Here is a 20,239-nt window from a genome sequence, read left to right as displayed (position 1 = left end):
ATGACCTTCACCAGCCTGGTGGTGAAGTGAGCTGGGGGTGGGGGGTACGGGAGAGCAATTCTAACTGCTGTGGCTTCCTTACCTCCAGTCTCCTCAGAGCGGGTGGGGTAGTTACAGGTTCTGGGTCACTTTCTCAGGGAATGGCACCAACGCCTTCATCACACACCCCCACCCACCCCCTAGTTTTTGGTAAAGGAAGGCAAACGTGTGGGAGGTTCTGGGCTGACAGTAGCTCCCACCATGATCAAATGGGTCCCCACCACTGTTGAGTGTCCTCCAGGACACAGTGGGGAGAAGGGAGGCTCAAGGGTCCCACATCAGCTTCTTAAGGGGCCCTGTCTCCTCTGTCCCCCTCTAACCTGCCAAGACTTCCCCCACCACCAACCCTTCCCATGCTCTCAGGAGCCTGGCTCCTGCCCATCACACTATGCTCAGGTGGCGGCCCCTGCAGGCCCACAGGTGCCAGGCTTGCCCATCTGCTGTGCTCTTTGCCCTTTCCCCCAATCGGGAGGGCCAGGGGCAGCTGGTGGAGGAATCAGACAGAGGCTGGCAGCACATGGGAACAGCAAGGAGCTTTGAAGATACCCACAGGCCAGCTCCTTGGTCAGGGGAGGCCTAGGTGGGCCTTGGTCTATCTCTAATAGCTGGAACTCCAACCCTGGGAGTGGGCAAGGCCTTGCGTGGGGCAGGCAGTCGTGGGCAACTAGGGCAGGGCTCCCGTGTCCAGACACCCTCTCGAAGGTGGTTTCTGTTCCCAGTACTAAACCTCCCTCCCCACAGAAGAGAGCAGCGCCCACCCTCTCCGGGATCACTGGCTGCCAGTGACTGACCAGGCTCCTGCCCCTGCAGGCAGAGCGGGTGCCCTGAGGCAGGCGGTTTACCGTCTGCTTCCCTGTAAGCACCACATCCACCATGCATCGCCACTGGCCTGATTTTAAAAACATGTCCACGGAGACTGTGGAAGATTGGGTTCCTCTATATTTATTGCAACTGCTAAATGATTAACAACATTCACAACTTCTTAGATTAAAAAAAAAAACAAAAAAACCCCGAAAACTTCCATTTTGTAACATCACAATGTCTTCTAGGTTTTACCAAGGACCGAAAACACTAAAATTCTCTATCTGATTTCCAGTGACGGAAACAAGCCAGACAGTAAGCACCCAAAGTGGCGAGTTAGCACTTTCCGGATGCCTGTCGTCCTCGCGGGAGAGACCCTGGAACTAGAATGACAGAAAAGACGCTGTGACTTTGACGAGGCCACACACCCACACGCGCGCTCGCACGCTCCCTGCAGAGAGCCAGGTGGCACAGAGGCTGGCAGTGGGCCCGGGGCGCCCCACCATGCTTCGCCTCAGTGTCCTGACGCCTCGATGCTGTCTCCCCAGGAGAAGCACCACCTGAGGGCCCAGAGGACTTTCCAGGCTCCAGAAGTAGCTGTTTCCTTTAACGTCTGCCAAATGCTCCCCGTGTCAGCTCAAAGTGGGATGTCCCCAGGAGGAGGAGTGGCAGGAGGCTGCGGGAATAGGGTATCCCTGGGAATTCCTAAAGCATTTTGCTTGTGAATGAAAGCAGAGAAAGCCAAGAATGAACACACAGGACAGAGTGAATACAACGGTCAGGGCGAAGACGACAGTCAGGGCTACGTTCCAGAGAAAGAGAAAATGTGCATGGCTCGCCAGCAGGCACTCTGAAAGGCCCTGGGGACCAAGGCCCTGTTCTCAGAGTTCCATCCTGTGGCCCAAGCACGGCCAAAGGGAAGGCTGATGGAAGGATTAGGCAAGAGAGGAGCAAAAGATGAAATTCCACAGCCCCGTGCGGGCTGCTTCACCTCTGCTGAAGGACCACCAGCACTGCCACGGCCACAAAGGTCTGCCAAAGCAACAGAAGTGACCAGAAGCAGGCAGAGAGCTGGGGGCTACACCCGACATGAAAGGAGGCGGCATCAGGAAGGCGAGATGCTACAGTGAATGGCAGGACAGACAGACAAGGCAGACCAGAGGAGCTGGGACCACAACTGGGAGGTCTGTGCTCTGGGAAAGCAAGGTTTTCTTGATAGCCAATAAAAGCAGCTGACAAGTAACTCACTGCTGTACTATCAGTACGACCAAGTTTTCCAGGTTTTAGCACACATTTAAAACTTCACCACTACTGCTTTAGGAGGAAGGGCTGAGATTCCCACAGCCTGAGAATTTTGCACGTAGTTGCGAAGAGCTGGGAGAAGCTGGAAGGGGGTGGCAATCACAGGCCTTGAATGGCATACAGCTGCATAGCCCACCCCAAGAAGATCCTTTCTGTTCTGTAGAAGAGCCCTAAAAAAGCAATTCTTTCCACTGCCACACATGCAAAAACCGAAGAGTCCTGAAGAGTTTACCCCTACCGCTTTGTAGGAGGCTCCATTATGTGGTTTAAAAAGAAAAACCAAATTGTAGCTTTCTGTGTGGATTCTAAAGAGACCTCTAAATTTGGAGAAAGTTTCATCAGTGTAGTGACTACTCCCCACTGAATACACCGATATGATACTGTTGCTAAGATTTCAATAAGTCTCTTGGGATGTACTTAAGAGATGAGACTCCATAAAATAACATGTTCGTGGAATCAAGTATTTCCACTTGTTCAAAGAGCTTCAGCGCTCCCACTCACAGGCTGTGGTACCAGAGCGCAGATTACATCCCATTTAACCTCTGGAAACGAAAAGACACAATCAGTAACTGTTTCAGCATCAAGTCTGCTAACAGAGCACTTCTAGAGAGCAACGTGCTCTGGACGGGAAAACAGACAGGAGCTACTTCCCAAGCACTACTGTCCCGGTGCTATCCGGGCAGCACCACCTTCTGAGCGGGAACCAGGAAAGACTCGGAGGGGACGTGCTGCCCAAAGCATTTGGAAGAGGAGGAAAAGCAAAAGCAGATTGGAAACGGTGCATTTTTTTTCCTTTAAGAAACAGAAAAGCCAGCGGCACCTCCGCACCAGAAACTGCAGATACGTTTGCTTCTCGTGTACACACCAAACCAACTTGGGAACTGGCTCCACGGTGGATCCGGGACAGAGGTGGCGTTTTTAGGGTAATTGCTGCTTCAGGGCTTATCTTTCTCACCAATGGTTTTCATCTATTCAAGGAGAGAATGATTTTGTTCAAAACCGAGCTGGAAATTATGGGTGGGAAGGGCAACTAAAAAGAGAGGAGAAGGATGAAGATAGTCGTAGGCCCAAGGCCCTTCAGAAGGAAAAGGATTTGAAGACCCTCAGAAAGGGAAACCAAGTGACCATACTCTGCGGCCAGCTTCCAGGTTGCTCTTACACTTATGGGACGCAAGGCCACTCCTGGGGTGGCCTGGGAGCCCGCACCCAGGCCCCGCAGGCAGGCCCCAGGCAGCTGCGCAGGGAGCGTGGGACTCGCTCCTTTAGCCGAACCTGGAAGGTGAGAGGGGTACACATTGCATTCAAAGACTCCTTTTGCTTCCCTCACAGAATTTTCGGATTTTTTTTTTTTGGGTGGGACTTTGATTTTGGTTTTGGGGGTATGGGGAATACTGACTTTTGGAGGAAACGTGGCTGCTGTCAGAACCCGGCTTAGGCAGGGCGCCTGATGCGCCGGCTCGTGCACGTACCTATTTGTTGGCCCGTTTGTGTCTGTACATCTGCATCATCCTCTGACGGAACACGTCGAATGTGTCTTCCTTGTGCTCCGGCCCGTCGGCACCCAGCCCCTCCCCTTCCGAGGCCATTCCCCTGAAGAGCAAAGTGCAGAGTTAGCCACACCCGCACCCAGACCTGGCCTCCAAGACACTGGAAATGGCTTAAGCAGTCAGAGTGGACAGAGTAGTGGGACATGTGACAGTGATGGCGAAGCAGAGGGACTGTGGAGATGCCATCTGTACAGCGAACAGGGGTATCCGCCTATGTGGGTGCTCAGGAGCCCGATTACAGTAGAAGCGCCCCCATAGGTGCTAAGCCCAGTTGTGCATGAAATGTCTGCTGGCCATTCATGGGTTTAACCAGTTCTGGAACGGGTTCTACCTGCCAGGCCTGCATATGGGTTCCTAGGAAAGGGAAAGTGGTTCTTGGTAGAACTACCCAGAATCACCACTCAGCTTTTATGACAATAAATGTGGCCAAAATGCCAGATGCCACGAAGCCATTTAAATAATCTGCACAAACAGCAAGGAGCCGGGTGAACACCTGCCTATGGAAATGTCCGCTTCTCATTTCATCTGAAGACTCCCCTGCCTAATAAAAAATAACTGCAAACGTCAAACCATGTTCAGCGTGAGGGAATCCAAGAATTAGGCTGTGGGTCAAAGGACTTGGGCCCGGAATTGCAGAGAAAACCTCTTCTCTCAGGCATGTGCACCCCCCGAGCCCCGCCGCGTACATGCCGACAGGCTCCCGGATGCCCTTCCCACAGGATCCCAGCCCGTGGCCCTCCTTCCAGCCCATCTTCTGCAGCATCTGGAACCCCAGGTTCTTGTCAGTCAGCTTCTGCTGGGCGAAGTCCGAGGCCTTGGGTTTCTGAGGAAAGAGCAGAGTGCGGCATGTGGGCTGCAGCCAAGTGCCCCGCGTGAGGGTCTGCAGCCCGGTCCAGCACTAACGCCCCCTCAGGCCTCTCTGACTCCCCAGGTACTCACGATCAAGCCATTGTCTCCTACCCTGTTCTCACCCTAGAAGGGACAAAACTACCCAGCGAGGCACTGAGAGTCCAGGACAGGAAGTGAAGTCCACCCTGACGTATGAAGCAGTGTGTGTGCACATGAGTTACTGAAGCAGCTGGGGCAGCTGGGAGGTGAGGGAACAGGAGTCTCGTCAGGATGGTGGGCCGACATCCACCTGAAGGACGTTTAAGGAGGCACGTAGGGACTCAGGGAAGGAGGAGCTTGCTGTTGGCAGGGGCAGGAAGAGAGTACAAACAGCAGTGTAGGAGACACGTGTGCAGGCTGAAGAACAAGGGAAAGCCAGGGGAACGATGGGCAGGAGTTGCCAGCCCTGGGGGGGGCCCTCACCATCAGGAAATCACCTGGAGAACAGAGGAGGTGGAACCTGCCACTGAGGTGACGAGAAGGCATCTGTCATGCCCTCCCAGGCCCAGAGAAGAACAGCTAAGACAAATGGAGGGTGGGAAAGGCTGGCCAAGGGTCCCCAAACAGCAGGCCGGCCCCACTGCAGGAAAGTGCTTGGTGGGAGCAACGGAAGGAACAGGGGGCAGCTCGGCCTGGACAGGTCTTGTAAGCTTTCAGTCTGTGTCTAAGAGTCACCCCTGGGTTGCACAGCGAACTGCAGGCGAGGCCTCCTCCCTTCCTCCAGTCACCACAAGGAGACCCGCGTCTATAGGACACCCCTGCATACCGGGTTAACACGCATTTCATGTAAGCCTCAAGGTATTTTCTACCTGCAGGGTAGGTGTGACAGATGTACAGATGGAGGCTCAGGAGTTACACGCCAAGATGAGGTGGCCATCCTGAACCTGAACTCAGCTGATCCCTCACCAGGCACCTCGGTGCTGGCCCCCAATGCACTAGCAGGACCACGAGCTCTTGGCACAGGAAGGAAGGCCCCTCCTCCTGCCGTAGCTGGGGTCACAGTGATGCTTCATCTGGCTGCTGAGACTGGTGCTGCACTCGGAATGGGGGCCGCTGCTCACCTCCCTGACTTCTAGGGACCTATGATGTCTTCACATGTCCCAGGTGACTTTGCCTGGCCATCTGGAATTTACCTCCGTCTTCTTCTGGTGACCTGCTTCCCACAGGGGCACCCCGGTTCAGCCAATGGCAGCTCCTTTCTCCTAACTGCCCGGGCTGACAACCCTGGGGTCTCCCTGGACTCTTGGCTTTCACTGTTCCACATCCAGCCCACCTGCGAGTCCCCCCTGGCCCAGCTTCACCCCTCCTATTCCTGGCTCTGCCCGGCCCTCATCCTACAGGTTGCTCTCAGCACAGTAACCACAGCAGCCACATCTTCCGTCGAAATCCCGCCACCAGTCCCTGAGGGCCTTCCCCAGAGAAGAGCCACAGTGCAGACATCTGTCTACAGGCCTGAGTGACCTGAGTCCTCACTGCCTCTACTGGATACTCACCTCCCCATGTTCATCACCCCACTTGGGCCCCAAAAGCTTCCTGACCACCTGGGGGCCTCTCTAAGGCTCTCCCTAGATGACCAAACAAATGTTACCTCTCAGGGAAACTTTCCCTGGCTTTCCTCATCAAATGGCACCCCTGACCCCACCTTATTCCATCGCCCAATGACCCGCTTCTCAGTACCCACAGCACCCCCTGCGACCTAGTCATGCATTTTGGCCCTGCTTGCTGCTGCCCCAGGGTGGGACGTGGGGCCTGGCACCTAGGAGGTGCCAACCAGTTAACACACACTGTCTGCTTAACTGCCTTTTAAACCACAATTACAATCCACTAAATCTGAACTGCTCGAGGGCTGAGACATTAAGTTTCTCTCTCCATTCCTTGCACCGATCGGGCTCCAACGATCTGTTATGGACGACTCTCCTGCGCTTTGGACAAAGCTAAATCGTTTTCAGAAGTCCCGGCAGAGAAAAGGCATTTGTTGTGCTTTGTACATTAGCACCCAGTCTGAAGTATGAGTACAGCTCAATCGCCAGCCTGTGTCCTTTGAGACTCTGACAAATTCCAACTGACTATGTCACATGTGAGGACTCACAAATGGTCACGCTCACCTTCTTTTTGGACATGGGACGACCCCGGGGCCTGTCGTAGGCGATGCGAACTGGTTCGTGAACTGGAAGACAAAAGAAACATATATATATATATACCTATATGAGCTTTCCCCAGATTTCTGAGAGAGAACATGCGGGCACTGTGGTTTGGACTAACAGCCCCTCTGCTAACAGAAGGTGGTTACGACCCGCACAAGACCAGCAGCCTGGCCTTGCTCCTCTCAGGAATCGCATGACCACGGAATGCAGAGGCTGAATGTGCGGGCTCCACTGAGGGCTCCTTGCTGTGAGAGTGTGTCTCTAATTAACGTAAGGTGCCTACGTTTATGATGAAGGACCCGGTACGTGGCTCGTGCTCCATGACCACAGGAATACACTTTGCTGTACAAACGACCTATGTGCAACCCTGCGCTCCCCGGTGCCTCTGCAACGACTCCACTGACAAAGAATTCAAGTCCAAGGGCGGCCGGGTGGCTCAGTTGATTAGAGCGTGAGCTCTGAACAACAGAGTTGCGGGTTCAATTCCTGCATGGGATGCTGGGCTGCGCCCCCTGCAACTAAGATTGAAAACGGCGACCAGACTTGGAGCTGAGCTGTGCCCTCCACAACTAGATTGAAGGACAACGACTTGGAGCTGATGGGCCCTGGAAAAACACACTGTTCCCCAATAAAATTAAAAAAAAAAAAAAAAAAGGAATTAAAGTCCACACAGAACTTTCCAGCAAAAACAACCATGCTTCTCATACAAAACTCCGAATCACATCATTATTGTTATTGTTTTGACGAAGGGGAGATCGGAGGCCCGGTTTTGTCTCATCACTCACTCAATCAGAGAACTGAGAGCTTCCACAACGGGACTCCACTTCCCCACACACACAAAGGACAAAGTGAAACATTCCGATATGCTACCACCACCTGCGGTGAGTTCTGAAGGACGCAGAGTTTGGTAGAACAGTTAGCAATCCGTTGCCATGCCCAAGTTTGCAAACACAAACCACGGACGGTTCTGTTAGTGGGAAACTATTGACACTGCTCGGTGTGAATGTGTCAACAATAGAAAACACAGGTGACACACGACGGGAAACTGTTCACCGTGGCCACTTCACACGCAGGTATCGCGGCATCAGCCCCACACTCTGAGCATAGCCCAGGCCTGGCTGCACAGACCTCTAGCTGGGCAGGAGCCATGAGGGGTAACCTGGGCCATGGCCCACCCATCAAAAGGCCACACACGATACAATTGCACTTAACGAGTCTAGAAAAGGCAGGACCACGAAGCCAGAACACAGTCGGTGGTGGCCGGGGCTGGGGAGGGGACTGCGGAGGGACACAGACTTTCTAGGGACGGGCTCCAGCTCCACTGTACTGGTGGGTTCCTGACTGTACACATTTGCCAAAACTCCTCAAACTGTCCACTTGGAAGGTGTGAGTTTTATGGCTGGTAAACTGCACTTCAAGAAACTTGAGACTCCCCACAGGAGGGGAGACGGACCCCATGGGGCATGAGGCTCCCACTGACAGGTGCCCGACAGCCGCCCTGCCCCGTTTCCTCCTGCTGCGTCCTCACCATAAGCAGGTGTCACCACCCCCAAGGCCACAGGCAGGAAATGGCTGAGATGACCGGACCCGTCCCCTCCATGGCCAGGACTCCCCTGCTGGACTCTGAGCAATAATGGAAACCCGAGCAGCACGCAGGGCAGTAGAAGCCACAGACTATGTGGCAGCATCTCCTTAGAGGCTCAACATTAAACCAACTGGAAACATGAGTTTCATACGAACATTTGGAGTGGTGTGCACACCACTAGGACTGTTTTAAGTTAAAAATCCGAGACCCAAGAACCCCGTAATGAGTGGGGCCTGGGAGGATTTGGGAGGTAACGTCCAGGTTGGTGGTGGAACCAGGACTGACAAGGGTGACAGGCCAGCTGGTTATCTTGTGGCTGAGCCTGGGCTGAGGGCAAGTTAATTCCTCAAAACAGTCACACAAGGTCTCTAACGTGTCTCTACAAGCTCCATTAACTCCTCCTCGGGTGCTAGAGTGTGGGGCGCTGCACCGGTGGCAGGCACTCACCTTTGGGCTCCTGGATGAGACACAACCTCTTGGGAGCCGGAATCATGCCGACCTTCAGCGACTTGCTGCTGACCCTTTTCCGGGGGAAGCAGGCTCCCAAGGAGGCCTGTGACAGGGCAGGCGCGTCAGCGGGGCTGTCTTCGGCTGCCTCACTCGGGAGGCCATCAGCAGAGGGGCTGCCCTCAGAGCCCTCGGACTTGGCAGCCCCTCCAGCCCTCCTGGAGGGCCCTCCGGAAGCGGAGGCCTCCTCGCCCCCCTCCTCCTCCTCCTCTTCCTCCTCGTCGTCGTCCTCCTCCTCAGCCATCACCTCGAGGCTTTCCAGCTCAGCCTCCTGCTGAGGGGGCTCATCCTCAAACTCTCCTTCCCCTTCTACAGGCTCTAGGGCGCTCTCACCGGCATGGAGGTTCAGCGGAGACGATGTGAAACAAATCGATGGGCACAGTTCAAATACTTTCTTTCGATAGAATTTGAAAGCTGTGCTACTTTGGTCATGTAGAAACCTGGATAAAGACGATATACACGGGTTAACCAAAGGGTCCTCTGAATATTCTTATTTGCTGAGCTCTCCAAATGGGCCCGACAGTGCTGGGGGTGGGACAGAGGAGTGAATAACCTGACCTCTTTCTACCAGCGATGGCTGATGGTGCAGCAGCTTCCCAGTGAGAACGTCTGAGGAGCCAGAATGTGAGGCCTAATTGCTTTTCGTGGAAGGAAGGTGGAGGAACAAGGTATGCGGGGACGACCAGGGAATGTGCTGGAACGAGCTCCATCACTGCAGCCCAGAGATCTGACCTGGCCTCACTCAGTCCTTTCTAGTGACACAATGGCCTTTATGGGCCTCTGAGTGCTCCCTGTGACTCGGTCCCTCTCACTTCCAGGCACGAGATGGAGGAAATGTGTCACCTGCAGCATCTCCTGTCTCACGTCCTGCAGAGAAGCTGCATAAAGATGGTGGTGATAAAGCCTCTCTGTGCCTAAGTCCGAGGGCCGCCTTGACTCGTAGCCACAGCCAGGGGCTGCAGCTGGGATAGAAAACCAAATCACGCCCAAAGACACAAAATACACTTGGACCAAAGGAAAGACAGCCCTTGTCCTTGGACTGGACAACTTGACCTCATGAAGATGTCAATTCTCCTCTAGTTAATGAATTAATGTCAAGAAGCATCCCAATAAAAGCATCATTTGTTTTTAGATCTGGACAAGATGATTTTAAAGTTCATAAAGAAAAATGAACATGCGAGAACATCTGGGAGGACCCTGAACAAGACCTACCAGGTATTACAAGGTGTGTGAAGTCTCTACAGTGAAAACAGCATGGTACTGGTGCACGGACAGATGGACAGACAGACCAAGAGAAAGACCACAAAGGCCACAAAGCATCTGATGACAGTAGCTGCTCAAACCACTGTGAAAAAACCACTCTTTTCAAAAAATGGTGTCGGGACCATTTGTTGAATATTTACATTGGATCCATGTTGTATCCTCTGCTCCCCAGTAACCCCACACAGATCGGGGATCTAAATGTGAAAAACAAGCCAGACGAGTTCTGGAAGAAAAGAACATCAATGTCTTTATAACCTGAGTATGGGGAGAGTATTTCTAACTATGACTCAGTATACAGGTGCAATCGAAGAAAAAATTGTGAAATCTGCATCCATGAAACACTTCTGCACTGCAGAACATCCCATATGTAAAATAAATGTCAAAATAAGAAGGAAATATATACAACAACACAGATAAGAGCTCTTAAAAATCAAGAAAGAACAAGCTAAAAAAAACCAATAGAGGAAAGGGTTAAGAACGTCTGCCCTCTAAAAGATCCAGCTGGAATGTGAAGTTACAGACTAGGAGGAAATGTCTGCCCATCATCTGAGAAAGGACTTGTATCAATAATATACAATGAACTCAAAATTCATTACTAATAAACAACCCAATCAAAAAACGGGCCAAATATTCAGACAAACAGTTCACTAAAGAAATATGGAAGCCCCTATGCATCGTCTGTCCTCAGAGAAATGAAAGCCAGAGGGATACCCCCTCTCTCTCACCACACTGGGACATTAAAAAGATGGATACTAGCAAGTGCTGAAACTCTTGTCCAGACTGCTGAAAATACAAAATGGTGCAGCCACTTGGAAAGGCAGTTGGCAGTTTTCTCAAAAGTTAAATGTGGACCTACCATGGGAGCCAGCCTTTCCCCTCCTAGGTATTTATCCAAGAAAAATAAAAGCAGGTGTCCACAGAAATCCTTGTACACGAATGTTCACAGCAGCTTCACCTATAATATTCCCAAAATGAAAACACCTCACATGCCGTCAACAGGTGAACGCGTTCAGTAACTGTGGTCCAGCCAAATAGTGATCCCACTTCCAAGCTTACCTTTTATAATTTTTAGTTTACAACCATGAAAATCCTATACTTATTTTTAAAATTAAATAAAAAATGGGAAACAAAAGCCCTAAAACTAATTTTTCTGCAGGAACGAATGAACCTGACTATACGTCAAACTGATGGCACAGCCATGCACACAAAATGAATCAACTCAAGCGACTACGGAGTGCTGTATCAGAGGTATAATTCTTCCAAGGACAAAGAAACACAAAGGCATCTTGGCCTTTCCCAAATACGCACGCTGTCGAGTGCAGTGAGTGTCAAACTATTTTATGAGCACTGGGGGACCACGTGTATCACCCTCCCTGACTGACGCTGCTGCGGAATCCAGGGCTCTTGCTGTAGGTGAGGGAAGAGCATGTTCTGACGAGCACTGCTCAGAAAAGGCTGCACAGAGGGGAAGGAATACCCCCCAGCCCTGGTGGTGCCAAGTGCCCAGGCTGATGCAGAGTTCTCTTACAAACTTTAGTTCTCATGGGGGGATAACAGGACTGATGAAACAGTCCTGGGTGTCCTGCACTGAGCTGTCCCACTTGCCGGGCCCTGCCAGGGTGAGGTCCCCCGTGCCATGGGCAGTCCCACTCTGACGCCTGCAGGTGGCCTCCTCCTCAGGCCACCTCCTCTGAGGTCACCAGGCATGGAAAGGCAGAAGCAGGCCGAGTGCCTGGAAGGCTGCCAGTACTCCAGGCAGCTGGGCTGGGTCCCCCAGGAAGCAGAAGGCCTACTGGTGAAGTGCCCACTCAGGGTCCGAAACAAGCTAGAGGACCACACTGGGTCATCACTGGGTCCCAGACATGCTCTAGGACATGTGAAGGTTTGAACCGTATTCTTTATTAGACTCAAGCATGACTCTGCAGCACGTTGGGAGCCAGCGAGGAACCAGCGCTCCAGCAGACTGTAGGATGCTATGTGCACAGCACGCAAACAACCCTTGTTCCCACACACTCCCCAACCACTCTGAGGGGAGACCAGCAGGTTTATAGCTCAGTAGTGGGGACACTGAAGGAGAACCCATGCCCCAGAGACAGAGCTGCCTCCGAGTCTAAGGAATGGGGAATGTAACGGTGCCCCTCCTGCCACAAGGGTACCCAGCCGTCACTGCGTGGAAATGCGTATTGCCCACACCTGGGCTAGGGACCACTCTCACCCCAGAGCAGTGAGTGTGACCAAGGAGCAGTGCCCTCCTCTTCCTCAGCCCCTGTTCTGCCTCTGCTCAGGTTCTGGGGACACCGTCCCTCTGCCCAGGGAGCTATCTCCCTTCCCCTAGAGAACTCCCGCTTGGCCTTCGGGCCCAGCTAAAACAGCCCTCCACAAAGCTTCTCCCGATCCTTCAATGAGGCAGGTCTCCCCCACCCCACCCCCCAGGACAGATGCTTTTCCCTCATGGCCCTGACTCAGCAGAAGTGAAGTCCCGACTTCTCCCAGGGTGACCCCCAGGGCAGGAATGTGTATGCCAGAACACCTGCAGGCTCTCAGGACACTCGTGGGGCAAACAATTTCAATCAGGAGGGTGTGATGAATACGTACCACAGATCAGGGTTGTCGGCGCTGTTTTCTATGCTGAACTGTTCAATCTCTGGTCCCACCTGAGCAACAAATTTGGCCAGTTTCTCTGCAGTCTCCATTGTCTTTGTGTCAACTGCAAAATAAAGGAACTGTCACTCGTTGGTTCTGAGCTGCCATGTCCTGCGTGGACACGATGGGGCCGTGGAGACTGATTACAGAGACGGCCCCGAGTATCCCCTCCTGCATCCTCGCCCTTTGCCATGTGACTCTGCAGCTCTGTCCAGCAGAGGTCAGCTCCCCTCTCTCCTGAATTGGAACTGGCCTCAGACTCCTCTGGCCGACGGACATGGCGGAAGTGCCAGCCCAGGACTCGGAAGCCTCGAGCACCTCCACTGACTCTCTCAGAGGCCTGACAGCAACCTCAGGGGAAGCGACCCCAGCTCGCTGCTGGGGGGCATGGGGTGGATGGGGGTGACAGGGATATCACCTCAACCGGCCCCAGACAACCAGCTGCTGCCTACAAACACACATGCAGGCTCACCCAGGTGTGGTTCCTATGCGAAGCCACAGTTTAGAGCTGCTCGTTCCATGGCAACAGCTAGAAAGGACAGCGGCTGTGTGGCTTTTCCCCTCCGTTCCTACCTAGTGCTGAGTGGGAGCGCTGGTTAGGGGGCAGGCCTGTGGCAGAGGGAGAAGGTAACAGCCGGGACAGACAGAAGGGGCTAAGTTGGTAACTTCAGGAGAAACTGTAGGTGAGCGAACCCTGAGGGGGGAACACACAGACCCGGGGAGAGGAGGCCCAATGAGACCAGCGCAGCCCTACAGAACGTGAGGGCAAGAACAGAGAGAACTTGATCAGGCAGCTCCCAGCCCCAGGCTCAGGCACATGGTGGCCAGTAGGAAGACGCTGCAAGGACGCAGAGTCCCTGGGCAGCAACCTGTGTTAGCTGTACCCTCAGGTCAGGAGGAAGGCTGCAATAGGACTCTCCGGCTGCCCCCTCAAAGAAGCAAGAGGAGAAAGCACCGCCTCAGGCACCCGTCCTAGCTAGGTCCCTGTTGCTACTGCTCACTGCTCAGACCACCGCCCACCCTGTCCTGCTTTGCAGAGACCCCTGGAGACTGCAGAGTCGGGGCGGGGGCCCAGAACAGGGGACAGGAGTGAGCACACACCATCAGCAGCTGGGCAGGGAGACGAGCTCTGAGGGGCTTCGGAGTCGTCCACTCCTGCTGGCTTGGGGGATGGGCCTGCGGCTTCTGGGCTGAGGTCCCCAGGAGAAGGTCTGGCTGGGTCTGGCGGGCAGCCCTTGGCGGCATCATTTCCATCTGGCTGGGGCAGCTTTCCCTGCAAGGAGCCTGGAGCCTGGCGGCTGTGGTGTTTCAGTCTGGTGCCTGAGGAGAGGAGGGTCTGCGTCCCGGTGGTTGCTCTCCTCACCTTCCAGCCCTGGAGCCCTGGAGCTCGGAGCAGCCCCCGCCGCCGCCCGGGCAGGAGCCTCTTCTTGAGGCTCCGGACGGCCTGGGCGTACAGCATGGCCCGGACCGCACACTCCGCCGCCGCCGGCTTCTGATCCGCTCCTGGGGAGGTCTGGCTCATCCGCTGCACGTCTGCGAGTTTCAGCTTGTAATATTTATACTCCAGACTACTGTCGTCAGACAGAAACCTATGTAACAAAACAGGTGCAGTGGGACATTGCTAAGACACCAGCACGACCGAATCGTTGCTGCAAATACACTTCAGCAATCCCTTCCTACGAGATGGCTTCTCTGCTATCCAAGGCTCCACCTGGCTCCACCAAGGACCCAGAGCTGGGCCCAGGCCACCCATCCTGCCCAAGGTGACCACAGGGCAACCAGGAGCTTTGAGCACTGGTGGGTTCCTCCGCCACTTCCTCCTTCCAGTGGCCTCACGACACGAACCCGTCACCTTGGAGTCATAGAGCATTCTGCTACCACACACAACAGGTATCGCTCCTAGATGCCATTTTCAGAAGTGACACCCTTCAAATGGTGGGCTATCAGTGACCTGTCCACTGCATCACTCTCTCTATAAGCAAGTACTGCATTTATGATGAAAACCTTAATTTTAAAAAGTTGGTCTATTCATGTGAAGAGGCAATAAAGCAAAAGGAAGACAGTTTAACAAGTAGTAGCAATAGATGACAAACAGCGGCTGTGACATATCCCTCATCTTACACTCACTCTGCATGCACATCTCAGCTCATCCTTAAACCAGCACAGCAGAGACGCAGAGCTCCAAGCCCGGCGGAGAAGGCTACACGGCAGGTCTGCCGCAGGGCTGGTGCCTGAAGCCAAGGGAAGCTGACCCACTCTCACGTTCTGCCCGCTGGCCGGCACCACTGCTCAAAATGGCAAACACCTCACCCTCTGCTCTGGACACCACCACAGCGACAGAAACGTTACTAGGTGCTCTACGGGAAGAATTCGGAGGGCTGACATTTAAAGACCCACCAGTAAGCAGGGTCCTCCTTGAGAAGAGCTCTCTCTTTAGGAGACAGGCTGCCTTCAACGACACGTGTGACCAGCTGGTCGATGGTGTCCACCACCTTGTGATCAGCTCGCTGGGGGACAGCTGGAACACACAGAAAGGCTTGTCTGAGAAACAAACTGGACCACGTGGGGCCTGGGAAGACCAGAACTGAGTCAGGGGCTTAGGACGGAGCCTACGCAGGCACCAGCAACCAAAATCCTCATTCAGGAGAGACGAGCATCGAAGAGAGGAAAGTGGCATGTTATTCTAAAAACCAACATGCAAAATAGCTCCCACAAGCTGCAGCGGCATAGCCACCAGGACAGAAACAGTCACAGGCTTACGGTGGCTGTACAGAGCACTATATGCGTATGTCCTACGGAAGGAAACGGTATATAGCAACCCTGTGCCACTTCTTACGTAGCACCTAACTTGAATGTTCACAACATGTGGAGAAAACATAAAGATAGGAAATGTATTTAAGTATAAAATAGGTAAAAGTTTATCTAAGTTGTGATTCCCAATAGGAAGAAGAGAAGAAAAGATACATAAATATGAGCACATAGAAAAAATAAATAGAAGGAAATATCTAAAAGTTAACAGACATTATCCAGGGGAGGTAGATTTATTAGGATTTCATTTTCTTTGTGCTTTATCTATAAAACATAAACATACGTGTGTTCTGTAATCAGAAAACATGAATTTACAAGGAAAAATTTCCCAATTAAAAAAGTCAATGATTCCAAGGTGGGTGTTCATAGAAATATTTGCTGAATGGATGAAAAGAAAGCATTTTTTAAAGTATGAATTTCCTCCAATGTGACTGCAATTTACAATGCCCCCAGCAACACAGCGAGTATCTGGGTCCTTAAATAATAAGACTGATTAGCTTTCCGATATTTGCTAATTTTAACAGCACGGAATGGTCTATTCGTTCACTCATTCAATAAAAACCAGCCCTGAACTGGAGAGGTTTTCCAGTTTGTTCTGTGGAGTAATTGCGCTGTCTTCTCCTTGCCTTTGTCTGAAGTGTAGCTTTGAGCTTATTTTAAACACCAGTGGGAGCTCTTTACACAGGATAAGTCAATCTTTCAATTGTCATGTTATTGTAAGTATTTCCCTTTCGAAATTGCTTTCCTTTTTGTTCTTGGCTCTCATTTTACAGAACTGTTAATTTGAAGTGATTTTTCAAGACAGAAGGTTTCAGAGATATACACAATCTGTGGGTCATTGCAACCATCTCTGGAGAAGGTGAGCATAGCAAGGGCCAGAAAGTGGGTCCCAGCAATCCTTCTCCCGAGACTGTATCCTTTCAAGGAGGATTTAAAAATAAAAAATAAAAATAATAATCAACAAATTCAACCAAAGAGCTCATCCCAGCATTTCCAACAGTAACGGAAACCATCCACCCACTGCCCGGATTGCCAAGGCTCGTAGACACCAAGTACAAGGGAACCCAGTTCTGCTCGGCCCCAGAAGCCTCTAATAAAAGGTAGCATGAGTCCAACATCAAGGGAGAAGTGAGGTAATTCAGATTAGGTCAATATCATGATGCAGCAAAGACTGTAGAGACATCGGAAAGGGCCTTTGACAGTCCTGTACAAGGGCAGGCAGTCGTGTTTTCAGCACAGCAAGACTGCACTGCCAGGCCAGCCTGCCCAGCAGCACCACTAGGGGACGGTGGGGAGCTACTTTAGGCTGCGGGAAACCTTTTCCTCAAGTATCACTGTTACACTGACTTTCTGCTCCACCAGTTTGGGGGGTGTGTGGAGGACAGGGCCTGCTTCTGCCCTGGGTCCCCTCCTGGAAGGCTCCCTCTGGAAATAGGCGTGGCCGCCCATCTATGGTGGGACCTACCAGTTGAGTCTCCACCAGGGTGTAGAGGAGTGAAGAGATGCAGGAACAAATGTGACTTCCTCACTGGGCTGGGGCAATGGCAAACCACGTCAGGAGGAAACAGGACAGGGCCCCTACGCATGCTCATGAGTCCTGGGATGTTTGGGCTTTGGGAGTAGCCACATTGGGAGCTAAGGGGGAGGGAAAAGGGACACCAAACATCCAGTCACATCTATTACCGTGTTTCCCTGAAAAGAAGACCTAGCCGGACCATCAGCTCTCATGCGTCGTTTGGAGCAAGTATCTTACATTGTGTAAGACCCGGTCCTATAGTAAAATTAAGACGGGGTCTTACACTAATATTTGCTCCAAACGACGCATTGAGAGCTGATGGTGCGGCTAGGTCTTATTTTCGGGGAAACACGGTACCTCCTGCTTGGCCTGCCTCCTCCCCTGTAAGCCGACTGCTAACTGCAGGTTACCGTCCACCTAAGTGATCCATGGACCTTTAGCCAGTTTAGAAAGTGAGCGGGTGCCTCCACCACACAGATAGACCTGGCTGATGGCTGTCTGTCCCTCAATACAGCTCAAACACACCTCCCTCTGTCTTCCCCAACTCTCCAGGCGTGGCTAGGCTGGGACCTTTCCACTTTCCCCTTCATCCCATCACAGGAGGGGCTAGTTTTTGTTGATTTCTGCCCCTCAGGAGCCTGGGACTCCTCAGAGACAGTGCCAAGTGTTTACGTTTTCTTTTAGGAATACTTCAGGGGGGACCCTGTTAGAACAGGACTTCTTAACCTTGGCTGCAAAGTGGTACAAAACCCCCAGAAAGTGAGGCAAAACTGTATACAAAGACGTGTGTATTGTTCCTGGCAAGGGCTGCAGCTTTTCATCAGATTCCAAGGAGTCTATGACCGAGAAATATCTAAGGACTTCTAGGGTGGACAGAAGATTCCTCATATATGCTTATGGAATGAAGGGTAGACACTGGCCAATGTGAGTTTCCTGCTAAAATTGATTTGTTTCCAGTTGGCTAAAGAACTTCTCTGTAAAAAAACCTCCAAGAGAATAAAAATCATTACAAGAAAACATGAAAAACCAATCAAAACAAATAGAACGTGCGCTGCTTCCCTTACCATCACTCAGACCACTGGATGCCTCGGCCTGAATGTCAGGTTTGGTAGGAGGAACCATTTTCTCCTCATCTGGAGTTGGCTTGGGTTCAGCTTTCTTGACCTGCAGTGGACAGCCGCTGCTGGCCAGCCAGGCCTTCAGGTGCTCTATGTACTCTCTCCCAAACAGCGTGGAGTCCTCGAAGTTTGGAAATGCAGCAGGAGAGGGAGCTATATCTTGGAGGCCAACAGCTTCTAAGATTTTTTCTTGACGGAAAGAAGAGGCCAAGGAGAATGTCTGCCCTAAAAGGGCCAAAGATTTCCGGCAGAGAGAATTGGTGGTCTCCAGGGCAAGAGCCAAGTCCAGGGGGTTACTGAGAGTTTTCATTTTGACACTCAGCTCGTAGGCGTTGCAGGCCATGAGCAGAGGTGTGACGCTCTTCAGAAGCCGGTCTTGAAGCCTCATTATGTACTTGTCAAAGGGCTTTATGATTTCAAAGAAGCAATTTTTGGTCTTTACAGCACCTTTGTCTAAAAGCATGTTTAAAAACTCGTTATCGACTCTGGGTGTTTTCAAAGCAGAGTGCTTTAAAAATTTGATAGTAAAAAAGCAAAAATCTCTGTGCTCTGGTTTTAAAGAGCATTTGAATGAAGCGAGCATTTTAGCACAGGTTTCAGTTTCAAGTTCAAAGAGAGTCTGGAAAAGCTGGGAAAATTTAACATCATCTTTTATGGTATGGAATCCTGCCCATTTGATGATTTCTATCCCAAATCTTGAAAATACATCGGACTTGTCTATGATGTCGAAGCTCATCTTTCTTCTGGGGAGGCGAATGTCCTTCAGATTGAGCCCCAGAGGTATCTTCTGAGTAGGGAATTGGATATCTTCCATCCCGGGGTTTTTCCCTAGGGTCACATCAGAACTGGGGGTGGTTTTCTGGATTTGGTTAGTGCCCTGAGTTTTGGGAGTAATACGATTTATGGTGGGTACTTTTTTTGTGCTCACACTTCTCAGCGTGACAAGTTTCCCGACCTCCCCTTTCGGTGTGAGCAGGCCCGGAGTCTCCCCCTTTCCTATGAGGGCACCCTCCTGGTCAACGATGTTTAGACCTCGGCTTCTGCCCTGGACTTGACTGTTGCCTCGGAGCACAGAGTCTGCTTCCCCTGGACGGTCCACGTCATAATCCCGACTCTCCTTCTCCAAACACTCTTTCTCAATCAGCCTGGAGGAGCCAAAGTCCCCCAGTAGTGCAGAAGGACCAAAATTATATTCTTGTGACCAAGACAATTCTTGAGAAACTGGGTGGCCAAAGTCTTGTTCCCAAGAGCCACGGAGTGTAAATTTCCAGTCCGGAGAACGGAAATGTCCCAATTTCCGGTGGCCAAAGACTTGGTCTCGCGAGTCAGGGTGGGAAAAGTCCAGATCTCGGCCACACTCTTTGCGAAAGTAGTTGTCTTCACTTACAGATGGGTTGCTTGATCTGAAAGAAGGCCCCGGAAACACATCACCTCTCAGGCCTTCTCTCCCAGCATCTCGAGAGTGAGCTACGGATCCGCCCAGAGTGTATCTACTGTCACTGTGAATGTCATCATACATATCTGCTCTGACTCTTGGGACTGTCCTTAGAAGATCTGAAATAAACAATCCAAAAGGAAACACAAAGGTACTTTAGACAAGAGGCTGCAAATGGACGGTCCACAGACCGTGGTGGACGGTCCACCATAAAGCTGGAGTGCTTTATCTGCCTGAGTGAATTTTGCAAATTCCTATTTGTTGCCAACATTTGTATGGTTTCCCTTAAACACCCGGATTTACTGCTTATAAATATAGAGACCCACAAGCACTGGGCCTGCCATCTGCTCCGATGACAGTGCATCGAGGCTGGGCAGTAGTGCCCCTCACTCATTCAGATCTCCTGACATGGCTCAGTGGGCATCTGGTTTACCAGCCTTCCTTTAGACTCAGGGAAGGGTGTCTGGTCCTCAAATAACCTGGACGTCTTCACTGTGACTGGAACACTCGTATACTTCTACCTCTATCACATAGCACACAGGTTTTCTGGAGGTTACCTGCTCTTCTTGCCTTTTTTTTTTTTTTAATTATTGGGGAATATTGGGGAACAGTGTTTTTCCAGGATGTCAAGTAGTTTTTCTTG

At 51.8% G+C, this 20,239-nt stretch overlaps 1 protein-coding gene across 11 annotated transcripts in view; it reads right to left on the bottom strand.

Moving 5' to 3' along the window:
* Window positions 1-965: 965 nt before the first annotated feature.
* Window positions 966-20,239, bottom strand: part of SUGP2 (SURP and G-patch domain containing 2) — a 24,399-nt gene continuing 5,125 nt past the window's right edge. For 4 of the 11 annotated variants that reach the window (XM_088792368.1, XM_088792369.1, XM_088792373.1 and 1 more), the window contains exons 3-9: window positions 18,108-19,715; window positions 15,117-15,237; window positions 13,821-14,308; window positions 12,672-12,783; window positions 8,754-9,253; window positions 6,683-6,744; window positions 966-4,512 (exon numbers count right to left, since the gene is read on the bottom strand). In XM_088792368.1, coding sequence (XP_088648494.1) covers window positions 4,231-4,512; window positions 6,683-6,744; window positions 8,754-9,253; window positions 12,672-12,783; window positions 13,821-14,308; window positions 15,117-15,237; window positions 18,108-19,715 — 3,173 coding nt within the window. In that variant the 3' untranslated portion in view covers window positions 966-4,230. The remainder of the gene's footprint in view (window positions 4,513-6,682; window positions 6,745-8,753; window positions 9,254-12,671; window positions 12,784-13,820; window positions 14,309-15,116; window positions 15,238-18,107; window positions 19,716-20,239) is intronic. The other 7 variants (XM_088792370.1, XM_074337813.2, XM_074337816.2 and 4 more) reach the window with 5 other exon arrangements.

This window comes from Rhinolophus sinicus, chromosome 15 (genome assembly GCF_057876585.1).
Source record: "Rhinolophus sinicus isolate RSI-liver-muscle chromosome 15, RSI-T2T, whole genome shotgun sequence".
Taxonomy (NCBI): domain Eukaryota; kingdom Metazoa; phylum Chordata; class Mammalia; order Chiroptera; family Rhinolophidae; genus Rhinolophus; species Rhinolophus sinicus.
Note: the sequence above shows the minus strand (reverse complement) of the source record. Positions and strands in the feature narration are given on the sequence as shown.